The sequence below is a fragment of the Borostomias antarcticus genome (assembly GCF_949987555.1).
Source record: "Borostomias antarcticus genome assembly, chromosome: 2".
Taxonomy (NCBI): Eukaryota; Metazoa; Chordata; class Actinopteri; order Stomiiformes; family Stomiidae; genus Borostomias; species Borostomias antarcticus.
The window spans coordinates 29,894,643-29,916,179 of record NC_140235.1 but is presented as its reverse complement, the minus strand read 5'-3'; the positions used below and the strand labels follow the sequence as shown (position 1 = coordinate 29,916,179).

The 21,537-nt window shown below is 44.7% G+C and overlaps 3 protein-coding genes across 3 annotated transcripts; 1 reads left to right on the top strand and 2 right to left on the bottom strand.

Annotated features, from left to right (window-relative positions):
* Positions 1-250: 250 nt before the first annotated feature.
* Positions 251-5,674, bottom strand: LOC311322257 (uncharacterized protein; the record flags this gene model as incomplete). The annotated part of the gene is made up of 7 exons (XM_084454321.1): positions 251-652; positions 874-989; positions 1,095-1,220; positions 2,003-2,243; positions 3,224-3,351; positions 4,016-4,207; positions 5,666-5,674. The coding sequence occupies 7 exons, from the start codon at positions 5,672-5,674 to the stop codon at positions 484-486; spliced, it is 981 nt and encodes a 326-aa protein (XP_084310447.1). The 3' UTR covers positions 251-483.
* LOC311322248 (ubiquitin-like modifier-activating enzyme 5) lies at positions 5,673-11,596 on the top strand (the record flags this gene model as incomplete). Its single annotated transcript, XM_084454309.1, has 8 exons — positions 5,673-5,782; positions 5,904-5,988; positions 6,105-6,209; positions 9,236-9,363; positions 9,569-9,704; positions 10,975-11,050; positions 11,187-11,293; positions 11,490-11,596. The coding sequence occupies 8 exons, from the start codon at positions 5,673-5,675 to the stop codon at positions 11,565-11,567; spliced, it is 825 nt and encodes a 274-aa protein (XP_084310435.1). The 3' UTR covers positions 11,568-11,596.
* An 809-nt stretch (positions 11,597-12,405) lies between these two features.
* On the bottom strand, positions 12,406-20,729 carry LOC311324696 (uncharacterized protein). The gene is made up of 2 exons (XM_084457252.1): positions 20,485-20,729; positions 12,406-15,039 (listed from the first exon to the last, which is right to left on the bottom strand). The coding sequence occupies exons 1-2, from the start codon at positions 20,681-20,683 to the stop codon at positions 13,829-13,831; spliced, it is 1,410 nt and encodes a 469-aa protein (XP_084313378.1). The 5' UTR covers positions 20,684-20,729; the 3' UTR covers positions 12,406-13,828.
* Positions 20,730-21,537: the final 808 nt, after the last annotated feature.

Here is a 21,537-nt window from a genome sequence, read left to right as displayed (position 1 = left end):
CAACTGTAACGGAGACTCCTGATTGGTTGAAATCTTATGCTACGAACGGACACACGGACGGACACGCATAGAAGCGGTTTCACCGCTTAAAAATAATTGTGGATTATACTTTCATCTCATTTTTGACTGAAATCCACCTCTGTGATTGCAGTACAACGGACCACAGCACGGCACCTCCATCACAAAGCAGCAGAATGTAGTGTGTGATGTACATTCCCTTGAGATCAGGACACTGATCTCCTGGACTCATCTGAATAATGAAACGTTCTAATGTCAGAAAAACACTGATATGAAAGGACAGGATTGGCACCAACTGTGTCGGGGAGCACATGCTTTGACCTATCCAGTCCTGTTAGACCACAGATCCCCCTTAAGGGAAGGAGGAAAGGGACGGGTGCATTTTAGAGAATTCAAACAGGCTGTCTGAGGGCGTTTTCTTGTTCACACCTATAGAGATAAAGGGGGTGTCTCGGTGGGGTTGAGTCACCTGGGGGCGTGCGGGAGGGGGGCGGGCCCTCGCAGGCTGAACGTGTCCCCGCTGGACGAATGGCGCGACGGGGCCTTGCCGCACACCAGGGAGGGCTCGGCCTCCTTGATCTCCATGGCGCGCTTGTAGAGCTCTGCGGCTTTCTCAAAGTCACCTTCCTCGTAGCTGAGGAAGAGAGAGGGAATGATGATGATGATGATGATGAACAAAGGAAGGTGGTTAAGTGTCATCACACTGACTATATCTCATCATTAATTCACTTGATCATTAACACACACAGTGTGTGTGTGTGTGTGTGTGTGTGTGTGTGTGTGTGTGTGTGTGTGTGTGTGTGTGTGTGTGTGTGTGTGTGTGTGTGTGCGCGCGTGTGTGTGTGTGGCCCTCACCTGAGCACCGCCAGGTTCTTCAGCGTCTCTCCGACGCGCGGGTGGCAGCGGCCCAGACTGTCCTCGTACACCCTCAGAGCCTGCTCGTACAGGGGCAGGGCGTCACCGTGCTTCTTCTGGAAACACACAATCACACACGCCAGGGTCACACAGTGTGTGTGTGTGTGTGTGTGTGTGTGTGTGTGTGTGTGTGTGTGTGAGTACATTTGCAGGCAGCTCACCAGTTGGCAGTAGAGTACAGCCAGGTTGACTAGTGCTGTGGCCACGCTTGGGTGTTTGGGACCAAAACTTTTCTCTCTAATCTCCAGGGCCAGCTCATACAGGGGCACCGCCTTCTCCAGCTTCCCCTGGACACACACACACGCGCGCGCACACACACACGCGGACACACACACAGTTTAACCACAGGCCCGTAGCACTAACTAAGGTTTGTATGTAACTTTGTCTTCTTGGGCTAGGCTACTAGTCTAAAGATTCAAGATCAGTTTATTCAAGATCAGTTTATTCTACATGAATATGGTTTGCACGTACTAGGAATTTGACAAGGGTACCTCTTAGCTTAGCTTTATTGAGCAAGAGGTCTCAAAGTGGTTTTATGGATTAAATATTAAATGCAACATTCCAGAAAAATAGATGATATGTCTGTCTAGCTACAGTGAAGCCTGAAGATGCAAAACAAAATTTACCTTAGCAGACAATAAAGTATTTATCTGACCAGCATTAGAATGTGACCACTGCATAGTGATGCATGGTACCAGGACATTCTAATGTTCTCCAGGCATGTAAATTGTAAACTGACTGCACTTATATAGCGCCTTTATCCAAAGCACTTTACAATGAAGGCCTCTCATTCACCCATTCACACACACATTCACACACCAATGGTGTCAGCTGCCATGCAATGTGCCACCCTGCTCATTGGGAGCAATTTGGGGTTCAGTGTCTTGCCCAAGGACACTTCGACATGTCGTCAGGAGGAGCCGGGATTCGAACCGCTGACCCTCCGATCATTGGACGACCCGCTCTACCTCCTGAGCTATACAGCCGCCCCATGTAGGATAGAGCATCACGCTGCTAGTGCCAGCGGTCTCTATGCCAGCGCCCTCCCCTGGTCCCCGGCCGGCCTCACCCTGCGCTTGTAGAGCATGGCCAGGTGCTTGAGGGTGTAGGCCAGGGACGGGTGGTCTGGGGACAGGGCCCTCTTGCGGATGTCCAGGGCCCTCTCATACATGTCCTCCGCCGCCTCGTACTCCCGCCGCTCCGTGTGCAGCGCAGCCAGGTTGTTCAGCGACTGGGCGCAGTCCGGGTGGTGGGGCCCCAGCACGCGCTGGCGCATCTCCAGCGAGCGAGATAGGAAGACCTTGGCAGCCCTGGGGGGGGGGGGGTGGGGGGGGGGGAAGAGGGGCGAGGAACACGTCACGAACGCGCAATAACAGGAATGAGTTTTCATATACAGGGTTTTTCCTGCATAGAGGATTTTCTGGCGCCTCCCAAAGAGATTTTAGCCAGAGCCAAAGGAAAATCACCAGTGACAAAATGCTAAAAATTGGGAATAAAAATAGCAATTCAAATCCTCTCCAAATGAGTTTGATAGCTTATTTCAAGTCTAGCCCATCCCTCTTTCTTGCATTGTCGACAGCAAAGAATACAGGCCTATATATGCTGGTATGCTACTCGGCATAAAACGGAGGTTTCCCCACAAAATTGTGTGCACGTCACCCCCCAAAGACCCATTCTGAGTCAGGAAAAACCCTGATATACTAAATGATATCATGAAATACCTGATTAAACGTATTGATATAACCGCTCCAGTGTTGCTAATGCTAACATGTAGCATTCAGGCATGTGGTGTGTTCAGTAGTACAAAATGGTCAAAGCCGTCCATTAGGGCTGGGTATCGAGTCGAATTTCAAGAATCGATTCCGATTCACAAGGTTCGGAATCGATTATCACGATTCAATTCGATTCGATATCGATTCGGTTAGTGTTACTAAAACCTGTTGTTTTTTTTAGCTGTAACCTTAATTACATGACTGTTGTATGACCAAGTTATGCAACACATCAGTACTAGGACTGGGTATCGATACTAATTTCCAAAAATGAATGAATGAATGAATCATTGAATGAATTAATGAACTATTCATTCCTTCATTTATTCATTCATCCATTAAATAAAAGATCGATTTTGGTATTCATGAATTGATTCTGAATCATTTGATTCAGAATCGATAAATCGATTTTTTAAACCCAGCCCTACCGTCCATGGCATTATCCTATGTGTCGTAGACATACAATAGCATGGCAGTAAGTGTGTGTGTGTGTGTGTGTGTGTGTGTGTGTGGTGGCGTACTCCAGGTTGTTCTGGAGGTAGTAGAGGACCCCCAGCTCATTGAGGGTCTTGGCGCAGTCGGTGGTGTCTTTCCCCAGGGTGAGCTCTTCCAGCTGCAGGGCCCTCCTCCTCAGCAGGGTGAAACCGTACTGAGGACACAGAGAGACGCGTTACCGGTCTCACAAACGCATACACACTCCTCCATCATCACCATCACCCCAACACACACATACACACACACACACACACACAAAGAGCTGTCATGTACGCTCACCATGTGACCCTTCTGACGTGCTGTCTTTTGGCGAATCCTCAGTGACCTCTTTCTCAGCTTCTCTGCTTGTTCATACCTGAGAAAACAAATGGCTTGCTTGCCTATTTTGGTCGCTCGCGCACAAACAATTGTGCGCTCGTCTGTGTGCATATATACTGTACGCTGTGTCCCAGAACCTCCTGATTGGACTTAAAGTCCTGGTCTATGTCTTGGTGTGAGTCTAAAGCCCAATTTATGCTTCGTCGACCGACACTTTTAAAACCGACACAAACGCTCGACACTTTTGACGTCGTGGGCAAAAAAGCCGCTTCTCCTAAATAGAGAGAAGCACAACAAAATGAAAAGCGCGCAGCTGATTGTTGCCATAGAGACGACGTGAAGTGACGCCCGAAGCGTAAATGCTACATGTTGAGCGACACTTTTTTTTGTCGAGCCACACTTTTCAAGAAGCATAAATTAGGCTTAAGTCCCGCCGGTCTCCGTGTCTCACTTGTTCTGTTTCTGGTAGAGCATGGCGAGGGAGTCGAGCTCCGGGCGACGCAGGCGTGCTCGGCGCCGTAGGCGTTCTCACTGATCTCCAGCGCCTGCTTGTACAGCTGCTCGGCGTTGCCGTATTTCCTCCACTGCACGTAGACGCCGGCCAGCTGGTGCAGCGAGCGCGCCACGCTGGGGTGGTCCGGGTCCAGCGCCGTCTCACGGATCTCCAGGGAGCGCTGCAGGGGGGCTACCGCCTGGGGGGGAGAGCGCGCACACACACACACACACACACACACAAATACACACACACACACACACACACAAATACACACAAATACGCACACACACGCGCACACACGCGCACACACACGCACACACGCGCACACACACGCACACACACGCACACACACACACACAAATACACATGCAGCAAAGGAACGTAAGACAACCTACTACCATGACATACTATCGCTACATTAAGAGAATTTGAACAATGCAAAGTTAAGCCTAGTATATACTTCCTAATACGGCTCGGTGTCGTCAGGCCAGTCAGCCAATCAAAGCTGTGATACGAGCCATGTGGCTCACAGACGTTCCAAATTACGGAACTGAGACAAAAATCGTGTCTCACGATGTATAGGCTACAGTAAATGAGCCTTTAGTGGTATAAACCTGTCCAGCTATGTCACGAGGTATAAATGAGCCTTTAGTGGTATAAACCTGTCTAACAATGTCACAAGGTATAAATGAGCCTTTAGTGGTATAAACCTGTCTAACAATGTCACGAGGTATAAATGAGCCTTTAGTGATAAATTCACATTCTATCCGGAATAGGGCTGGGTATCGCTTCGAATTTCATGAATCTATTCGATTCCGATTCACAAGGTTCAGAATCGATTATCTCGATTCGATTCAATATCGATTCGGTTAGTGTTACTAAAACCTGATTTATTTATTTTTAGCTGTAACCTTAATTACATGACTGCCAAAATATGCAACACATCAACAGGCCTACTACGGCTGGGTATCGATACTGATTTCCAAAAATGAATGAATGAATCATTGAATGAATTAATGAACTATTCATTCCTTCATTGGGATTCAGAATCGATTCAGAATCGATGAATCAATTTTTTAAACCAAGCCCTAATCCGTAACTACTGCTACACTAAGGGCTAAATGAAGAATCAATTCCATGGAAGTGTCTCCGTGCTGTCGTGAGCCACGTGTGATATATCAGAGGCGTCCATTTGTTGTTCCTAGCAGGATGTCTCGGTCCAGTAATTGTGTACAAAAGACTAGTGATGCACGATATATCGGCAATCATATCGGTATCGAACGATGTTAGTCATTTTTTTTATATATCGGTATCGGTCTGATGTGCAAAACAGGGCAGATGTGAACAGCCGATAATTATTTCTAGCTAGCTGCTGTTGTGTGTGTTGTTTTTGAGAGGAAACAATGTGGTAAATCTATGATTTATCGGCTTTTCCAAATGTTTTGGAGATAGAGACAGTGTACTTACATGTGTTTTTCAGTATGTATAACATTTGATTATCATAGAAACATTTCGTTCATTTCGTTTTTATACAGATCATATCGACATCGGTAAACATCGGTTATCGGCCATGACAGCAATGTTAATATCTGTTATCGGTTTCGGCCAAAATGTTGATATCGGTGCATCCCTACAAAAGACACCCGTTTCCAACTGGACCCATGCTTTTCAACCCTCTTCACAGAAATATCAACCCAGACGTTACATTTGAGACCCACAACTACAACATCACCACCATGGATAGCTTCGCACATTTCATGGACCGCGTCAGGTGAGCGGACGACCCTCGGATCTCATCTGCCATGCGCTGAGCTTCCATGCGGACGTGGTCCTCGTCCTCTATGAATCCACCCTGAACCTCATCTTTTCATCCTCTCTCGTTCTTTTCTCAGTCACGGAGGGCTGGACGAGAGGAAACCTGTGGACCTGGTCCTCAGCTGTGTTGACAATTTTGAGGCCCGGATGGCTATCAACACAGTCAGTACACACACACACACGCGCGCACACACACACACATGGTCTTATGTTGTGCCATACTCTATGGTGGCCAGATGCTGGAGGATGTTCAGGTCCGATGCCTCTTTGTCTCCTAGGCCTGTAATGAGCTGGGCCAGATCTGGATGGAGTCCGGTGTGAGTGAGAACGCCGTGTCTGGACACATCCAGCTCATCATTCCCGGGGAATTGGCCTGCTTCGCTGTATGTCCCGCGGCGCGCGCACGCACACACACACACACGCGCACACATGCGCACACATGCGCACACACACAATTTTTCATTCATATCCCTGTGGGGCCCCCTAAACCTAACGGAAACCATAAAATGTAAACCTAATCCTAAACATAACCTTTGACCTCCAACTCTGACCTTAACCCTAAATCTCTCCAGATCTAAATTGACGGCACCACAGGCACAGCTGCTGGAGAGAGGGTTATCCTTCACCCCAACAGGGATGAGGGATAACCAACATTGACCGGGAGGAACTTCAAAGGGACTTGCACACATTTCACAGATGCCCTTACATTGATTGACTATTTAGACTACGAAAATCAACCCAACACACATTCCATCCACCCTCCCATCCACTTGGGAACCTAAACCTTCCCAGGTGAATGGAAGGGTCAGATGACTAATCGAACACAGCCAGCACACACTACACACATGCCACAGACTTCCACACTTACCTGACAACATCACTATAACTGAAAGAAAAGCCATTCAGGAACTAAAAGACAATAAACACATAGTAACTAAACGGGCTGATGAAGGTTCAAAGATAGTCATCATGGATACACATCAATATTTATTAGAAGCAAACAGATGACTCTCTAACACCAAATATTACAAACACATAGACTGTAACCTACAGAAACGGACACAAACAAAACTGAGGATACTTATCCAGAGTATATGACAAGGACTACATCAACACAAAACAAAACAAAGCCACTTCTTATTTGGACCAGACGAACCTAGAGCAAGACATTAGTACTTACTACCCAAAATACACGCGGATCCAGACACGCGGACCGCGCCCTTTGAAGCTCCTTCCGGAAGACCACTAGTATTGGATTGCAGTAGTGAATCATACAACATAGCTCAGCATATAGACTATCTATATCTATATACTATCTCAATCCTCTCCCTAGCATATAGACTACTATCTGAATATCAGCATATAGACTACTATATGAATCCTCTCCCTAGCATATAGACTACTATATGAATATCAACATATAGACTACTATCTGAATCCTCTCCCTAGCATATAGACTACTATCTGAATATCAACATATAGACTACTATCTGAATCCTCTCCCTAGCATATAGACTACTATCTGAATATCAGCATATAGACTACTATATGAATCCTCTCCCTAGCATATAGACTACTATCTGAATATCAACATATAGACTACTATCTGAATCCTCTCCCTAGCATATAGACTACTATCTGAATATCAACATATAGACTACTATCTGAATCCTCTCCCTAGCATATAGACTACTATCTGAATATCAGCATATAGACTACTATCTGAATCCTCTCCCTAGCATATAGACTACTATCTGAATATCAGCATATAGACTACTATCTGAATCCTCTCCCTAGCATATAGACTACTATCTGAATATCAACATATAGACTACTATCTGAATCCTCTCCCTAGCATATAGACTACTATCTGAATATCAGCATATAGACTACTATCTGAATCCTCTCCCTAGCATATAGACTACTATCTGAATATCAGCATATAGACTACTATCTGAATCCTCTCCCTAGCATATAGACTACTATCGGAATCCTCTTCCTAGCATATAGACTACTATCTGAATCCTCTCCCTAGCATATAGACTACTATCTGAATATCAGCATATAGACTACTATCTGAATCCTCTCCCTAGCATATAGACTACTATCTGAATATCAGCATATAAACTACTATCTGAATCCTCTCCCTAGCATATAGACTATCTGAATCCTCTCCCTAGCATATAGACTACTATCGGAATCCTCTTCCTAGCAAGCATCCCATCTTTCTGAAAGATACTTCTGACTTCATACACAACCTCAAGCCCATGCTTGTTCCCTCCCAAGCCTACAGTACATATTCATTATAGTAGATAGTTTGTATACTAACATCAACACACAAGCGGGTATAGAGGCAGTTTGAAACATATTCTCACGGTATCCAGACAGAAATAGACCCGATATAGAACTTCTACAACTTTTAGAAATCAGTCTCACATGCAATAACTTCACCTTCAGTGATAAGGAATACTTACAGCCATGGGCCAAAGATACGTGCCGTCATATGCCAACATCTACAGTACATGGCGGAATGGGAGAGAGAAGCTCTCGCCAAATGTGAACTTCAACCCAGTTTTTATTACAGATTCTTAGATGACATGATAGGAGCATGGCCTCACTCCGTAGAGCGGTTTACTGATGTCATAGACACACTCAGTTCTCATCACCCTTCCATAATGCTTAAATATGGAATATAAATATGGAATAATGAGCGGCTGTGTAGCTCAGGAGGTAGAGCGGGTCATCCAATGACCGTAGGGTCGGCGGTTCGAATCCCGGCTCCTCCTGATGACATGTCGAAGTGTCCTTGGGCAAGACACTGAACCCCAGATTGCTCCCAGTGAGCAGGCTAGCACCTTGCATGGCAGCTGCCGCCACTGGTGTGTGAATGGGTGAATGAGAGGCCTTCATTGTAAAGCCCTTTGGATAAAAGCGCTATATAAGTGCAGTCCATTTACCAAATACAGCATAAACTCAGATGAAGTCAACGTTTTAGACACCACAGTTTACTTTCATTCAATAAGCACCACACACAAAACATTACGGACCGAAGTTTATTTCAAACCAACAGACAAACATTTAAAGGCATTGTCAAATCACAGATTATTAGATTCTACAGAATGTCATCTACCAAAGCACAATTGATGCAAGCAATACACATATTATTTACAGGATTAGGCGCCAGAGGTTACAGTAAATTATTTCTCAAGACAATAAAGAATAACACTGGCAGTTCTCTCTCCCACCCGTCCTCTCACACACACACACACACACACACACACACACACACACACACACACACACACACACACACACACCTTATTTAGATGATACAGTATGCATCCAAATGGCCCGAAAAACACAAATACTGATTGTGCTATACTTACTAACCATGTTCCCCATGTGACAGTGTGCCCCTCCCCTTGTGGTGGCAGCCAATATCGACGAGAAAACCCTTAAGAGGGAGGGGGTGTGTGCAGCCAGCCTACCGACCACCATGGGCGTGGTGGCGGGCATCCTGGTCCAAAACGTCCTCAAGTAAGACTGCACTGTGGATGGTCAATTCAATATGACACCTACAGTATTAGGCATTTTAGACAGGAAAAGCATGTCTGTAATATACCTAATTAAGTGTGTGTGTGTGTGTGCGTGTGTGTGCATGTGTGTGTGCGCGTGTGTGTGTGCGCGTGTGTGTGTGTGCGTGCGTGCGTGTTTGTGTGCGTGCGTGTGTCCGTCCCTACAGGTACCTGCTAGGTTTTGGGACCGTCAGTCACTACCTGGGCTACAACGCCATGCAGGATTTCTTCCCCACCATGTCGATGAAGCCCAACCCCCAATGTGACAACCGCTACTGCAGGAGACAGCAGGAGGAGTACAAGGTATGCGTGCGCCAGACACGGGCCCTCGTTTACACAAAGCCCAGTATTTATCCATCTGGACGTGAGCGGAGGCTACCATCAAAGTCTCACCTCGTGTACTTAGGTTATGGCGAGAGGTGACAAAATTACAAGAAATCAATATTTACAAATTAAAAGCAATGGGTAGGCTAATGGATTTGCAGTGTGATAAGTTAGATGCTTATTCAGTCACTTATTTAAATGAGCTTGGACAGTCATCAAATCTAGGCAGTGGCAGTGACCTCTGTGCCTGGCCTACAGTATGCTAATTGAAAGAGGCTTATGGGATGAAATTTGCACAGGTTTTAGCTCCAATTTGAGATTTTGTTTCTTCGTTTGTCACAATAAATCCTCAAATGAACAGCTATTCATGTGCAGTGGTTTTTATATAGGCTACACAATTAAACACAGGTGGTGCCCTGCTCGCACGCTGTCCTATGTGGGAGTTTACATGTGAATTTCATCCAGTTCTGCGTCTTTGGTTGAAAGAGTCAATTTTTTTACGGGATGAAATTGAAGTAAGAAGCGAGAGGGTTTTTCATGGAGAGTGACAAGTGGCTGTTGGATGAGTCCTTCGTATGCTGTGATTGGCGAGATACGAAGGTTTCATGATTCATCCTGTCTGCGCTCGGATCTGCGCTGGTTTCTACGTTCCATTAGTAAATCAAATCAAATCAAACTTTATTTATATAGCACATTTCATACACAGAGGCAACACAATGTGCTTTACAGAGAGCTGTGGGAGGATGGGCATAGTAAATGAGGGCCAGTGTGTGTCATGAGACTTTGTGTGAGACAGGGGTCCGGTACGACAGCGTTCTCATGTGATTCCTCCAACATTCCTATCCCACCAATCCCATCGTACAAACGATCGGGCGTTGATAAATGTGGCGACTGAAAACAATCACCATTTAAATGCCACGCCCTTTCGTATCCTGGTCTCTTCTACAGTTTTCTGTCATATGTTCATTTAGTAAATGAAACCCAGTGTATGTACAGCACACCGGGCGCAAATTTTTCCTGAGGCGCGGCGAGTTTACATAGAAAGTCAATACAATTCGCGCAAACTGGGCGGCAGGCGGCGCGAATCGCAGGTCGCGGCAGCGCGGTGGCCAGGATTCGCCGTGCGGCGACATTCGCAAAAGAGAAAGACTATACTGTAACACAGTGACCGTGAAGCAATGTACTTAACCTAACCTAGGTTTCTAGAAACATTTGAAAACATTTCATCTGTGCACTTTATCTCATTCAGAGAAAAGAGGCAGAGAGGCCCAAACAGGAAGTGGTCGAGGTGGAGGAGGAAGTGGTGCATGAGGAGAACGAGTGGGGTGAGTATAGGGTTACGGTGACATTTTTCTCTTCTAAATGACAAAAATGTAAATAATATACAGTACAAGTGTAACTAGGACAGCTTGTGTGTGTGTGTGTGTGTGTGTGTGTGTGTGTGTGTGTGTGTGTGAGCAGGTATAGAGCTGGTGTCCGAAGTGACGGAGGAGGAGCTCCAGGCTGCCTCAGGACCTGTCCCTGACCTCCCAGAAGGCATCACTGTGGCCTACACCATCCCAGAGAAGGTGGGTACGAGCTTAATAAGCATGGGGCAGAAAAACAAGCCTTACTGTAAATCTGCCAGGACTCACTTGAACAAGTCTATATGGGCCCTCTCTGATTCATTGGGTTTGGCTGTAGCCAAAACACATCTGTCTTCAGGCTAAATCATCTTTTCGTCATCCACCTTTCACTTGAAATGTTCATGAATTGTCTCACCAGGACACGGCATCAGGGGAGACCGTGGAGGAGACGGAGCAGAGTCTTGAAGAGCTGATGGCTCAGATGAGGAAGATGTAGACGAGACCAGGACAGCACCACCATCATCATCATCATCATCAGCTGCATTGCTGACATCATCAAGCATTGCATTGGAACTGCTGTACCACATCTCTTTGATAAACAAGCATTGTGGTGGGGGGGAGCTACCTCGCCCTGGAATGAATACTGCTCAAGCATCTACACAATTGACAGAGGGAATTATGCATGAACAGACACTGTCCAAATAACACAAGGAGAATGATTTATCAGTATAGGCCAGTGTTGCATTAAAGGCAAGCAAATACAAAACAACAGTTAAGTACTTGACTAATGTTACTGGTCGTAACTCGAATAATGAATAGGGATGAAATTCTAATGCTCAGTGTAAAACAATACCTGAGCATCGTGTCCCTTGAGGACTTGAAGGACTTTTTGTCGCACATTAAATTGAATTGTAGTTAATAACTGACTAAACTATTCTTGTGTCTTGTGTCCGATGTTGAGTTGTTAACGCTTATCTCCGCTGTCTTCAGTGTTGGATTGTGACTGAAGCCCAACGGTTGGCTTACCTGCTTGGTGAATGGTTGTTCCCTCAGCATGAACTGTACCATATCTAGACTGTATCTGCTTTCATGTCACACTAACAGCTGTTCAACTTGACAAGCGTATGTTGAAACACAGTACCAACAGAAGCATTCTGTACAAACTTTGTTTCAATAAAGTATTTATTAGTGTGAAATACAAAATCCTTTGATACTGGTTGGTCTTTAGTTTTTCTTCATTAATTGCACTGGTACACAGTGAGACGATGCACGTAGGATAAATATATTCGACAAATCAATTGGCAGGATTTGGTACTTTGTAATGTCCCCTTTCACAGTATGCTGTATGTAGGCTTATGTACTTTGTTAAACTCGTAATTTCAAAAACTAAAAAAATAGCCTCAAAATACAGAAAATCAAATAACCTTAAATCTACTAACAAGGTTTTCCCAGCGCAACACTTTAAATTCTATGTAGTCTACTACATGAGGTTCACACATTTTCTTTAATGAATGGAGGGCAATTTATAACTGTTGAATCAAATAAAAACGACACCGTTTGGCACCAGTATGTGACAGTGCTACACCGACTACAGCTTGGATTTTAGTTTGAAGGAGGCTCCAAATTACATCTGTATCGGTATGCATTTCAGACAGAAATTGATTTGAATTGATTCTTGAGTCATGCAAAGCAGCTCAGTCCAGTCCAGTCTATCTTCTTGGCTGCCATGTCTTCTGGCTTGGAACTCTCGTTGCTACGTCACAAAAAAGTGTTGTTGCTTAACTTGCTTTAGAGGATTGATGCACGAACCCAATATAACGTCTTTATGCTTTAGTGTCTTTATTGCATTGCGTCTTTATGTCTTTATTGTGTCTTTATTGCGTTGGGTCTTTATGTCTTTATTGCATCGGGTCTTTCTTTATGTCTTTATTGCAGTGCCCGACCGTCCGGGGACGGTGCCCGTTCAAAATGTGCTTTTATGAAGAAAATGTAAACACAACACATTACAATGTACATCATTTCCTTTTCCCATTCATATTACATAAACACTAATTTGCTAACTAACTTACTTGCTTTGGATAAAAGCGTCTGCTAAATGACTAATATTATGTAATATAATGTACATGTTGGCTACTGTACTGTACCTACAGTATGTCTCTAAGTAAAGACAGCTTCTGTTTTTAGTGCGAACAAACTACACCTTGCGTTGTCATGGAAACACTACCAGGCCTCGTGGGATGTTAGACAGTGGGTTAGTTTCATTAGCTTAGCATAAACACAATTTGCTATTAGTATACTCACACATTCTGAGCCTATTCATGAAAAAAATTCATACTAAGTTAATATGAAATGGGCGGATTCTTTGCAGCTTTCTCGAGAAACACTGATCCAAACAACTTCATAGTTGCCTTGGGTCCTGAGCAATACACCTGCCAAATGTCAACTTCATACAGTGCCCAGTTCTCAAGATAATCGTGATCGAGACAGACATGCATAGAGATTCCTGCATTTATAGTTTGATTTGATTTTTATCACTAAAACCTAAGATACACTTTGCTGTAATGCTACAGTATTTTACTCATTCACAGCTCCTCAAACGGCTAATCAGTCTTTTTGCCAAGTTCCTGACACTGATTCAGTTTCTCTCTGTTGTGGCTACTTCTATGGCAAACTAAACTCTTCTACTCACCATAAGCTTTGTCACATTCCTAGCACTTTATGTCCTGTGCCACCCTTGCAACTGAAGGCTTTGTCACGTCACTCATATTTAAATGATTTCTCTCCTGTGTGGATTCTTCTATGTTTAATGAAATTACTATGATCATTAAACAATTTGTCACATACCCAACACTGATATGGTTTCTCTCCTGTGTGGATTCTTCTATGTATAATTAAATTACCCTTTTCACTAAACGTTTTGTCACATTCCTCACACTGATATGGTTTCTCTCCAGTGTGGATTCTTCTATGTCTAATTAAATTACACTTTTGATTAAAAGCTCTATCACATTCCTGGCACTGATATGGTTTCTCTGCTGTATGGATTCTTCCATGTATAATTAAATTACCTTTTTTACTAAACGCTTTGTCACATTCCTGGCACTGATATCGTTTCTCTGCTGTGTGGATTCTTATATGCCTAATGAAAGTACCCTTATGACTAAAAGCTTTGTCACATTCCTGGCACTGATATGGTTTCTTTCCAGTGTGGATTCCTATATGTTTAACTAAACTACACTTTTGACCTAAACCTTTGACACATTTCTCACTCTGATATGGTTTCTCTCCTGTGTGGATTTTTCCATGTCTAACTAAACTACCCTTTCGACTAAATGCTTTATCACATTCCTCACACTGATACGGTTTCTCTACTGTCTTGCTCTCAGCTTCCCCAGAAGAAACATCTTCACTCTGACTTCCAGAGTGGTAACTGGGAATAGGCCTGGTCCAGGGGCTGGTCTTGATGCTGAGGCACGGGCCAGGGCGGGAACAAGGGCTGGGAACAGGCCTAGAACACTTAGCCTGTGTTCTTGATTTGAAAGGCGATATCAGCACACCGGTAGGTAGCCTGAGGCAGCCGGACGTTAGTTCAGGCAGCAGTCCTCCTCTCTCCTCCTCCACCTCTTCTAAACTCTGAGCTGCAGGACGGTCTGGAGTTACAGAAGGGGGCTGAGAGTCACTGGCTGGTTCTGCTGCTCCATAGTCATACATGATGTATGCATCGGACTCTGCTTTGATTTGTTCCTCAGTTGTGTTGGTGGATCTGTTCTCCACAGTTGGAGTTTGGTCAAGAGGCGGGAGTTGATACAAGTCCTCTGGATCATAGTGGATTTTCACTGTTGGAGAAGTGAATATGGAGTCAGCAGTATCAGACTGCAGCTCTTGAAGCTGCTCTCCCCCCTGACTGGTCCACAGCTCCTGTTCCTCTTTAATCTGTGGATTTTCTGGGAGAGAGAGCTGCTGGGCATCTGAGGGAAAAGGGAAGATACATATTAGGATAAAGCCTGCTTCATTATTCTACAACATAACATGTCTGAGAATGAAAATCAGGGACATCCAACTCAGAGAATTGGATAATTGGATTTCTCTGAGCTAATTTAACAGTGCTAACTTGCTATCAACACTTCCCCTTAATTTGGATGAGCTATAGCTAGCTGACAGTAATTTTAACAAGCACAATAAGATGAGAACTCACAACAGTCATATGAACAAAAACGTTTTTACTGGAAATTTCCAACACAGTGAATTTGGAGTCAAGCCTTGAAATGTGACAATCACAGTAGACACTTGGTGATTGTTCGAGACTGTGCGCTGCCGTTTGCCTTTTCATAGTCCAGTCGCACCAACGCATACCCAAGGCCTACATTTCCCACAATCTTTGCGCGTCGTTTTCCTTTTATGCGGGAAGTTACGTCGACTCCATGCTTCCTCCTGTGTTCTGCCTCCTTTGAGGAGCAACCAAGCCCCCAGGATCAGCTTGGCGCATTGAAGCCACCATGGGCTTTCAGGCCAAGCCCGGTATTGCAAGGCACGTCACGGCATGCGGCCCAAGAACCTTATTTCCCATGTTAGTGGATGATGATAGATAGGGCTAGAAAAGGAAAACAAAATTTTTCTCGGTATCATTCAGCATCAGAGACCAATCTAATCAATATAAACTTTTAATTCAATGGGGTTTTGTTTGTTTTTGAAGCCACCAATACCTGTAACGAGCCCATTTGAAACATGTGCTGTGCACGAGCCTCGGGGACGCTGGTCGCGCGTTCGTGAGTCCTGCGAGCTCGGCGGAAAACACGTCACCATAGGAAGACCCGCCCTACTCTGCCTCTGATTGGATAGGAAGTCATGTAATGACGTCGGCTAACATGCTAAGCTTTTAGCAATGAAGCTGCTACGATGATGCTAATCATAGATATGAACGTATGTCTATGATGCAAATGATCATGACATGTGGTTACTTTAGGACATCGTTGGAAAAGATCTAGAGGGTAAGTGGGCCAATGTTGAATAACTTAGCTAACATTATCTAATGTTACATTTCTTTATATTAACATCAACTATATTGATAGGCTAGGGAGCTATGCTAACGGTAGCTAATGCTAACGGCTTATGGTTAACGTTAGTTAATGCTAACGTTACGTTCGGAGGTCTCATGTATTTCAATTTTAACATAATGTTGAGCATGATCAATGTGACATTGTTCATACATTGATTACAGTCTGTAATCTTGTCTGGCATTATTTAGCTATAGTGGGCTGATGCTACTATAGCATTTGCCACATTATACATCAAATTAATCAAGCATAGTTAGTGTTATTACCTGAAGGCATTATTACCATTGCAAGTAAGCATGCCATGTATATGCCATGCCTGGAAATCAAATTAATAGTGTAATTCTTCCCCATCATAGCTCATTGTACACTGATATAATCATTCTCCTTGCCTTTGCTAATACTCATCTCTTTTATCAAACTTTGTGCTAGGAAAGAAATCTGGCTGTGATTCGTCGCTAGTGCTCATCCAGGCTGTTGTCATCTCCCGCCTGGACTCCTGCAACTCCCTACTTGCTGCCATCCTGCAGCGTTGGCCATCAGACTCCTGGAGAAAGCTGCTGCTGACCTGGTGTTCAACAGCCCCATGCTCTTCCACAAAACTTCCCTACTCCGTTCTCAGCACTGGCTCCCTGCGCTGTCCCATCCAGTTTAGGACTGGTGCAAGCCTACAGGGCAAATGAACAGCTCCCTCCGACCTCCAGGCTGTGGTCAAGCTCTGCTGCCTTGAGGTGATTTGTTCCCCAGTTGCTCCAAGCCCCCCTACGGCAGATTGTAACGGCCATGGCTCTTTTCTGTCCTGGCCTCACAGTGGTGGAATGAACTGTGCACTGATGTCAGAACAGAGCCAATAATACACACTGTTCATAGTGAGCCTAGTTATTATTGATTAACTTGTACTGTTTCCTCTCTCCTTGTCAGTCATTAAAATATGTTCAGTGTTTCACAATACTGATGTATAACATTTCATTATTTTGTCTCAGACCATTTCTGAAACAATCAGTGTCAGTATACATTTCCCTCCAATGTTATTGCTTGCCTATTTTTAACCATTTAACTACCAGACTGTACAAACGAATTGCACACCTATAGTATTTTCTAGGTATAGCCTACTTCTCCACTTTCTCTTATTGTTGGTATGAAATGGCAGTCAAACTATGCAATGATGTTCAACACTATTTCCACCCAAATTCCCAACAAATGTGGCCACCACACTGTTCAGGACATTCACAGGTCTTGCTTTCAGGGATCGGTAAAAGAAAGGGACATGGTTCCTCCATAATGTGCTAAGGCTCTGCTTAGATCAAAGGCTTGGTCATCAGAAAATATCACAAAGACAGTGATCACAAAACAATTAAAAACATGTCACCAGTGTATGCCTTAACCCTAGTCAAATTTCTAGTATGTGTGAACCATATACATGGCAGTAAACAGATCTTGAGTCATACAAACTGGAGGATGCTTGACCCATACAAACTACTTTAACTCAATTTCAATAAACAACTTAAAATATGGCAGACAGAAGAGCTGAGCAGACTTGGTAGATGACTGGATGATCTTACAGAGAACCAAGGGAAATTGACTGGTATTAATGCTAAGAGTAATGAGGGATGAGGTGCAGCTGGGCAGAGCGGAGACAGGTGGCAGGTGATGCAGGAGATGGGAAGGTGAGTAGGCAACAACCAAGCATGAACAGGAACTGGACCACTGGCTCCCCTTGACTGTCCAACCCATCCATCAGCGCCAGCAGTGGACACGATAGAGCCAAAGAGAGAAAGACAAATGCAACGCAAGGTTAGTTTAGTTCCAATCGCCCATGTGCAACATCAATCAAGTCCACACTGGATCACCCTGTATAGGCAGGCACACTCAATTGCAAACACACTAGATATCACCCTGAGTCGGCACACTGGTACATGGGCGCATAGTTTAAGCTGGGCTAGACAGGCATGTTATCCTCTCCCGTGAGTGCAAGTTAACAATTGCTTCGTCAGACTAGTTGCCCTGACGGAAATGAAGCTCCGCTCCCCAGACTGCCCGACTGGCTCTGCTTTCTTAGTCCACCCCTCAGCAATCAAGTCCAGCCGAGGGTGATCAGAGCCTCTGTCAGCGGCCCAGTTCAGGTGCACCCCATTAGTCTTTCATTAGTGACACTGCAGCTTCACTACAGTACCACTGCTCGCTAGAACTCATAAGTGCATCTCCTTTCTAAACAAGCGTCTAAGAGCTTAACCTGTTGCTAAAGACAAAGTACAAGAACAAATAAAATAGGTGTTAAAAGGAAGGGTCCAGGGCACATCTTGAACAGGTGAATTTTCAGCATGCGGCGAAAGATGGGCAGCGACTCTGCTGTACTGACATCAGTGGACAGTTCCCACCACTGTGAGGCCAGGACAGAAAAAAGCCATGGCCACGCCAATCTGCCGTAGGGGGGCTTGGAGCAACTGGGGAACCAATCACCTCAAGGCAGCAGAGCTTGACCACAGCCTGGAGGTCGGAGGGAGCTGTTCATTTGCCCTGTAGGCTTGCACCAAAGTCCTAAACTGGATGGGACAGCGCAGGGAGCCAGTGCAGAGAACGGAGTAGGGAATTTTTGTGGAAGAGCATGGGGCTGTTGAACACCAGGTCAGCAGCAGCTTTCTCCAGGAGTCTGATGGCCAACGTTGCAGGATGGCAGCAAGTAGGGAGTTGCAGGAGTCCAGGCGGGAGATGACAACAGCCTGGATGAGCACTAGCGCCGAATCACAGCCAGATTTCTTTCCTAGCACAAAGTTTGATAAAAGAGATGAGTATTAGCAAAGGCAAGGAGAATGATTATATCAGTGTACAATGAGCTGTGATGGGGAAGAATTACACTATTAATTTGATTTCCAGGCATGGCATATACATGGCATGCTTACTTGCAATGGTAATAATGCCTTCAGGTAATAACACTAACTATGCTTGATTAATTTGATGTATAATGTGGCAAATGCTATAGTAGCATCAGCCCATTATAGCTAAATAATGCCAGACAAGATTACAGACTGTAATCAATGTATGAACAATGTCACATTGATCATGCTCAACATTATGTTAAAATTGAAATACATGAGACCTCCGAACGTAACGTTAGCATTAACTAACGTTAACCCTAAGCCGTTAGCATTAGCTACCGTTAGCATAGCTAGCCTATCAATATAGTTGATGTTAATATAAAGAAATGTAACATTAGATAATGTTAGCTAAGTTATTCAACATTGACCCACTTACCCTCTAGATCTTTTCCAACGATGTCCTAAAGTAACCACATGTCATGATCATTTGCATCATAGACATACGTTCATATCTATGATTAGCATCATTGTAGCAGCTTCATTGCTAAAAGCTTAGCATGTTAGCCGACGTCATTACATGACTTCCTATCCAATCAGAGGCAGAGTAGGGCGGGTCTTCCTATGGTGACGTGTTTTCCGCCGAGCTCGCAGGACTCACGAACGCGCGACCAGCGTCCCCGAGGCTCGTGCACAGCACATGTTTCAAATGGCTCGATACAGGTATTGGTGGCTTCAAAAACAAACAAAACCCCATTGAATTAAAAGTTTATATTGATTAGATTGGTCTCTGATGCTGAATGATACCGAGAAAAATTTTGTTTTCCTTTTCTAGCCCTATCTATCATCATCCACTAACATGGGAAATAAGGTTCTTGGGCCGCATGCCGTGAGGTGACTTGCAATACCGGGCTTTGGCCACTACGTCAAATGGCTTCATGCGCCGGTGAGCAACTTTCATTGAAATGAATAGGCAGCCATTTTCAATGCCGTCTCCAGTTATATTATACCTCCATGGGAGCAACCCGCTGCGGCCTTCCAGACCCTACAACATACCTCATTTTCATTATTAGGTATACATAGCTAGCTTTGCTAACGTTAGCTATGGCTGCTACTGGGATTTAGCTTTAGGGTATATATTTATTATACATATAGCGCCCTAACGTTTTTTGCAAACTAACTAATGATAACAGTGATCACCAGAGAGTAGTCTATGCTTTTGTTGTCACAGCAGCACTGTCTAATCTCTGCTGACTCAAACCCAGAGAGCCTATAGGCCCAAACTCAGATGCAGCATTTATTTGTATGAATGAAAGGTCCAGGTGTAGGTTTTTGTATATGTATTTCAGATGAGAGCTGAAACGCAAAAACGTAATGTAGACCAGAGCTAGGGAGAACGCTAGCTTTAGCCTTAGCCTATTTCAGTTATTAGCTAGTCTAACGTTAACGAGCTTGGTACAAGTGGAGCTAGTATGGAGAATAATGGGTCAATCCAAATCAGACTGTGAACGTCACTCTAACCACAGCAGATACGATATAAATACAGAACCTGTTCGATGTAGCTTGATTTCGGGCTTAATAACAACGTCCATGTCCAACATCCTTTGTAGTGGTGTGCTGTTCTCCCCGGATCGACAGATTTCTTCTTGGCAATCTGCAAGCGTTTTTTCATACTGACCAAATATCTCCAAAGCTGCCGCTGCTAATCGCTCGTTGACAAAATCTCTGAATAGCTGAAGTTTGGACATGTTTGCGGTTTAAAACGATCTCTTCAGCAGTGTAAACATGAAAGTCGTCGTCTTCTTTGTGGTTTAACGGCAGCGGGCGTCCTTGTTATTGCATTACCGCCATCTTATGGACTTGGGGAAGCAGATTTTCACCCATGCATGCCCCCAGGAGGAGTGTAGTGGTAAAAAGAGGTGGGTACACTATGAATTCTGTGATCATGGTACATATATATATATATATACACACATTTCTATAAATATGTTTATATATAAAATAAAAATACATCAACTCCACCGCACTGCAGGACCCCAAGCTCTACATCTGCCCCATATACAAGGAACCCCGGCTCATAGACCCAACCAGGGCCGGAACCCGGCTCACAGACCCAACCAGGGCCGGAACCCCGGCTCACAGACCCAACCAGGGCCGGAACCCCGGCTCACAGACCCAACCAGGGCCGGAACCGCGGCTCACAGACCCAACCAGGGCCGGAACCCCGGCTCACAGACCCAACCAGGGCCGGAACCGCGGCTCACAGACCCAACCAGGGCCGGAAACCCGGCTCACAGACCCAACCAGGGCTGGTGATGCACACTGTCCAGTTACCACACCGCTGGTCCCTATGTGGTGTCGCCCACATCCAGAGAAACCAGATTCTGAGAGAGGGGAACCTAAAGAATATATTTCAGTGTAGGTTTCACAACTTCTATATTTGGTACAGTACAAATGATTGGTTCAATAATACACTGTTTAATTCCCTCCTCTCCCCCAGTGGTCCAAGTACATATTTGACGTTCATGACCTTTGACCCTCAGCCCCATTTCTACAAACATTGCTGACTTTGAGAAACGGAGCCCAAGCCAAGGTATAGATT

Bases quoted from the DNA above. Each gene is read 5' to 3' on its own strand.
- LOC311324696 (XM_084457252.1), bottom strand. From the start codon at position 20,683: ATGTCCAAACTTCAGCTATTCAGAGATTTTGTCAACGAGCGATTAGCA. The intron at 15,040-20,484 runs GTTCTGTATTTA...CTTTTCCCTCAG, and splicing joins AATCAAGCTACATCGAACAG to ATGCCCAGCAGCTCTCTCTC.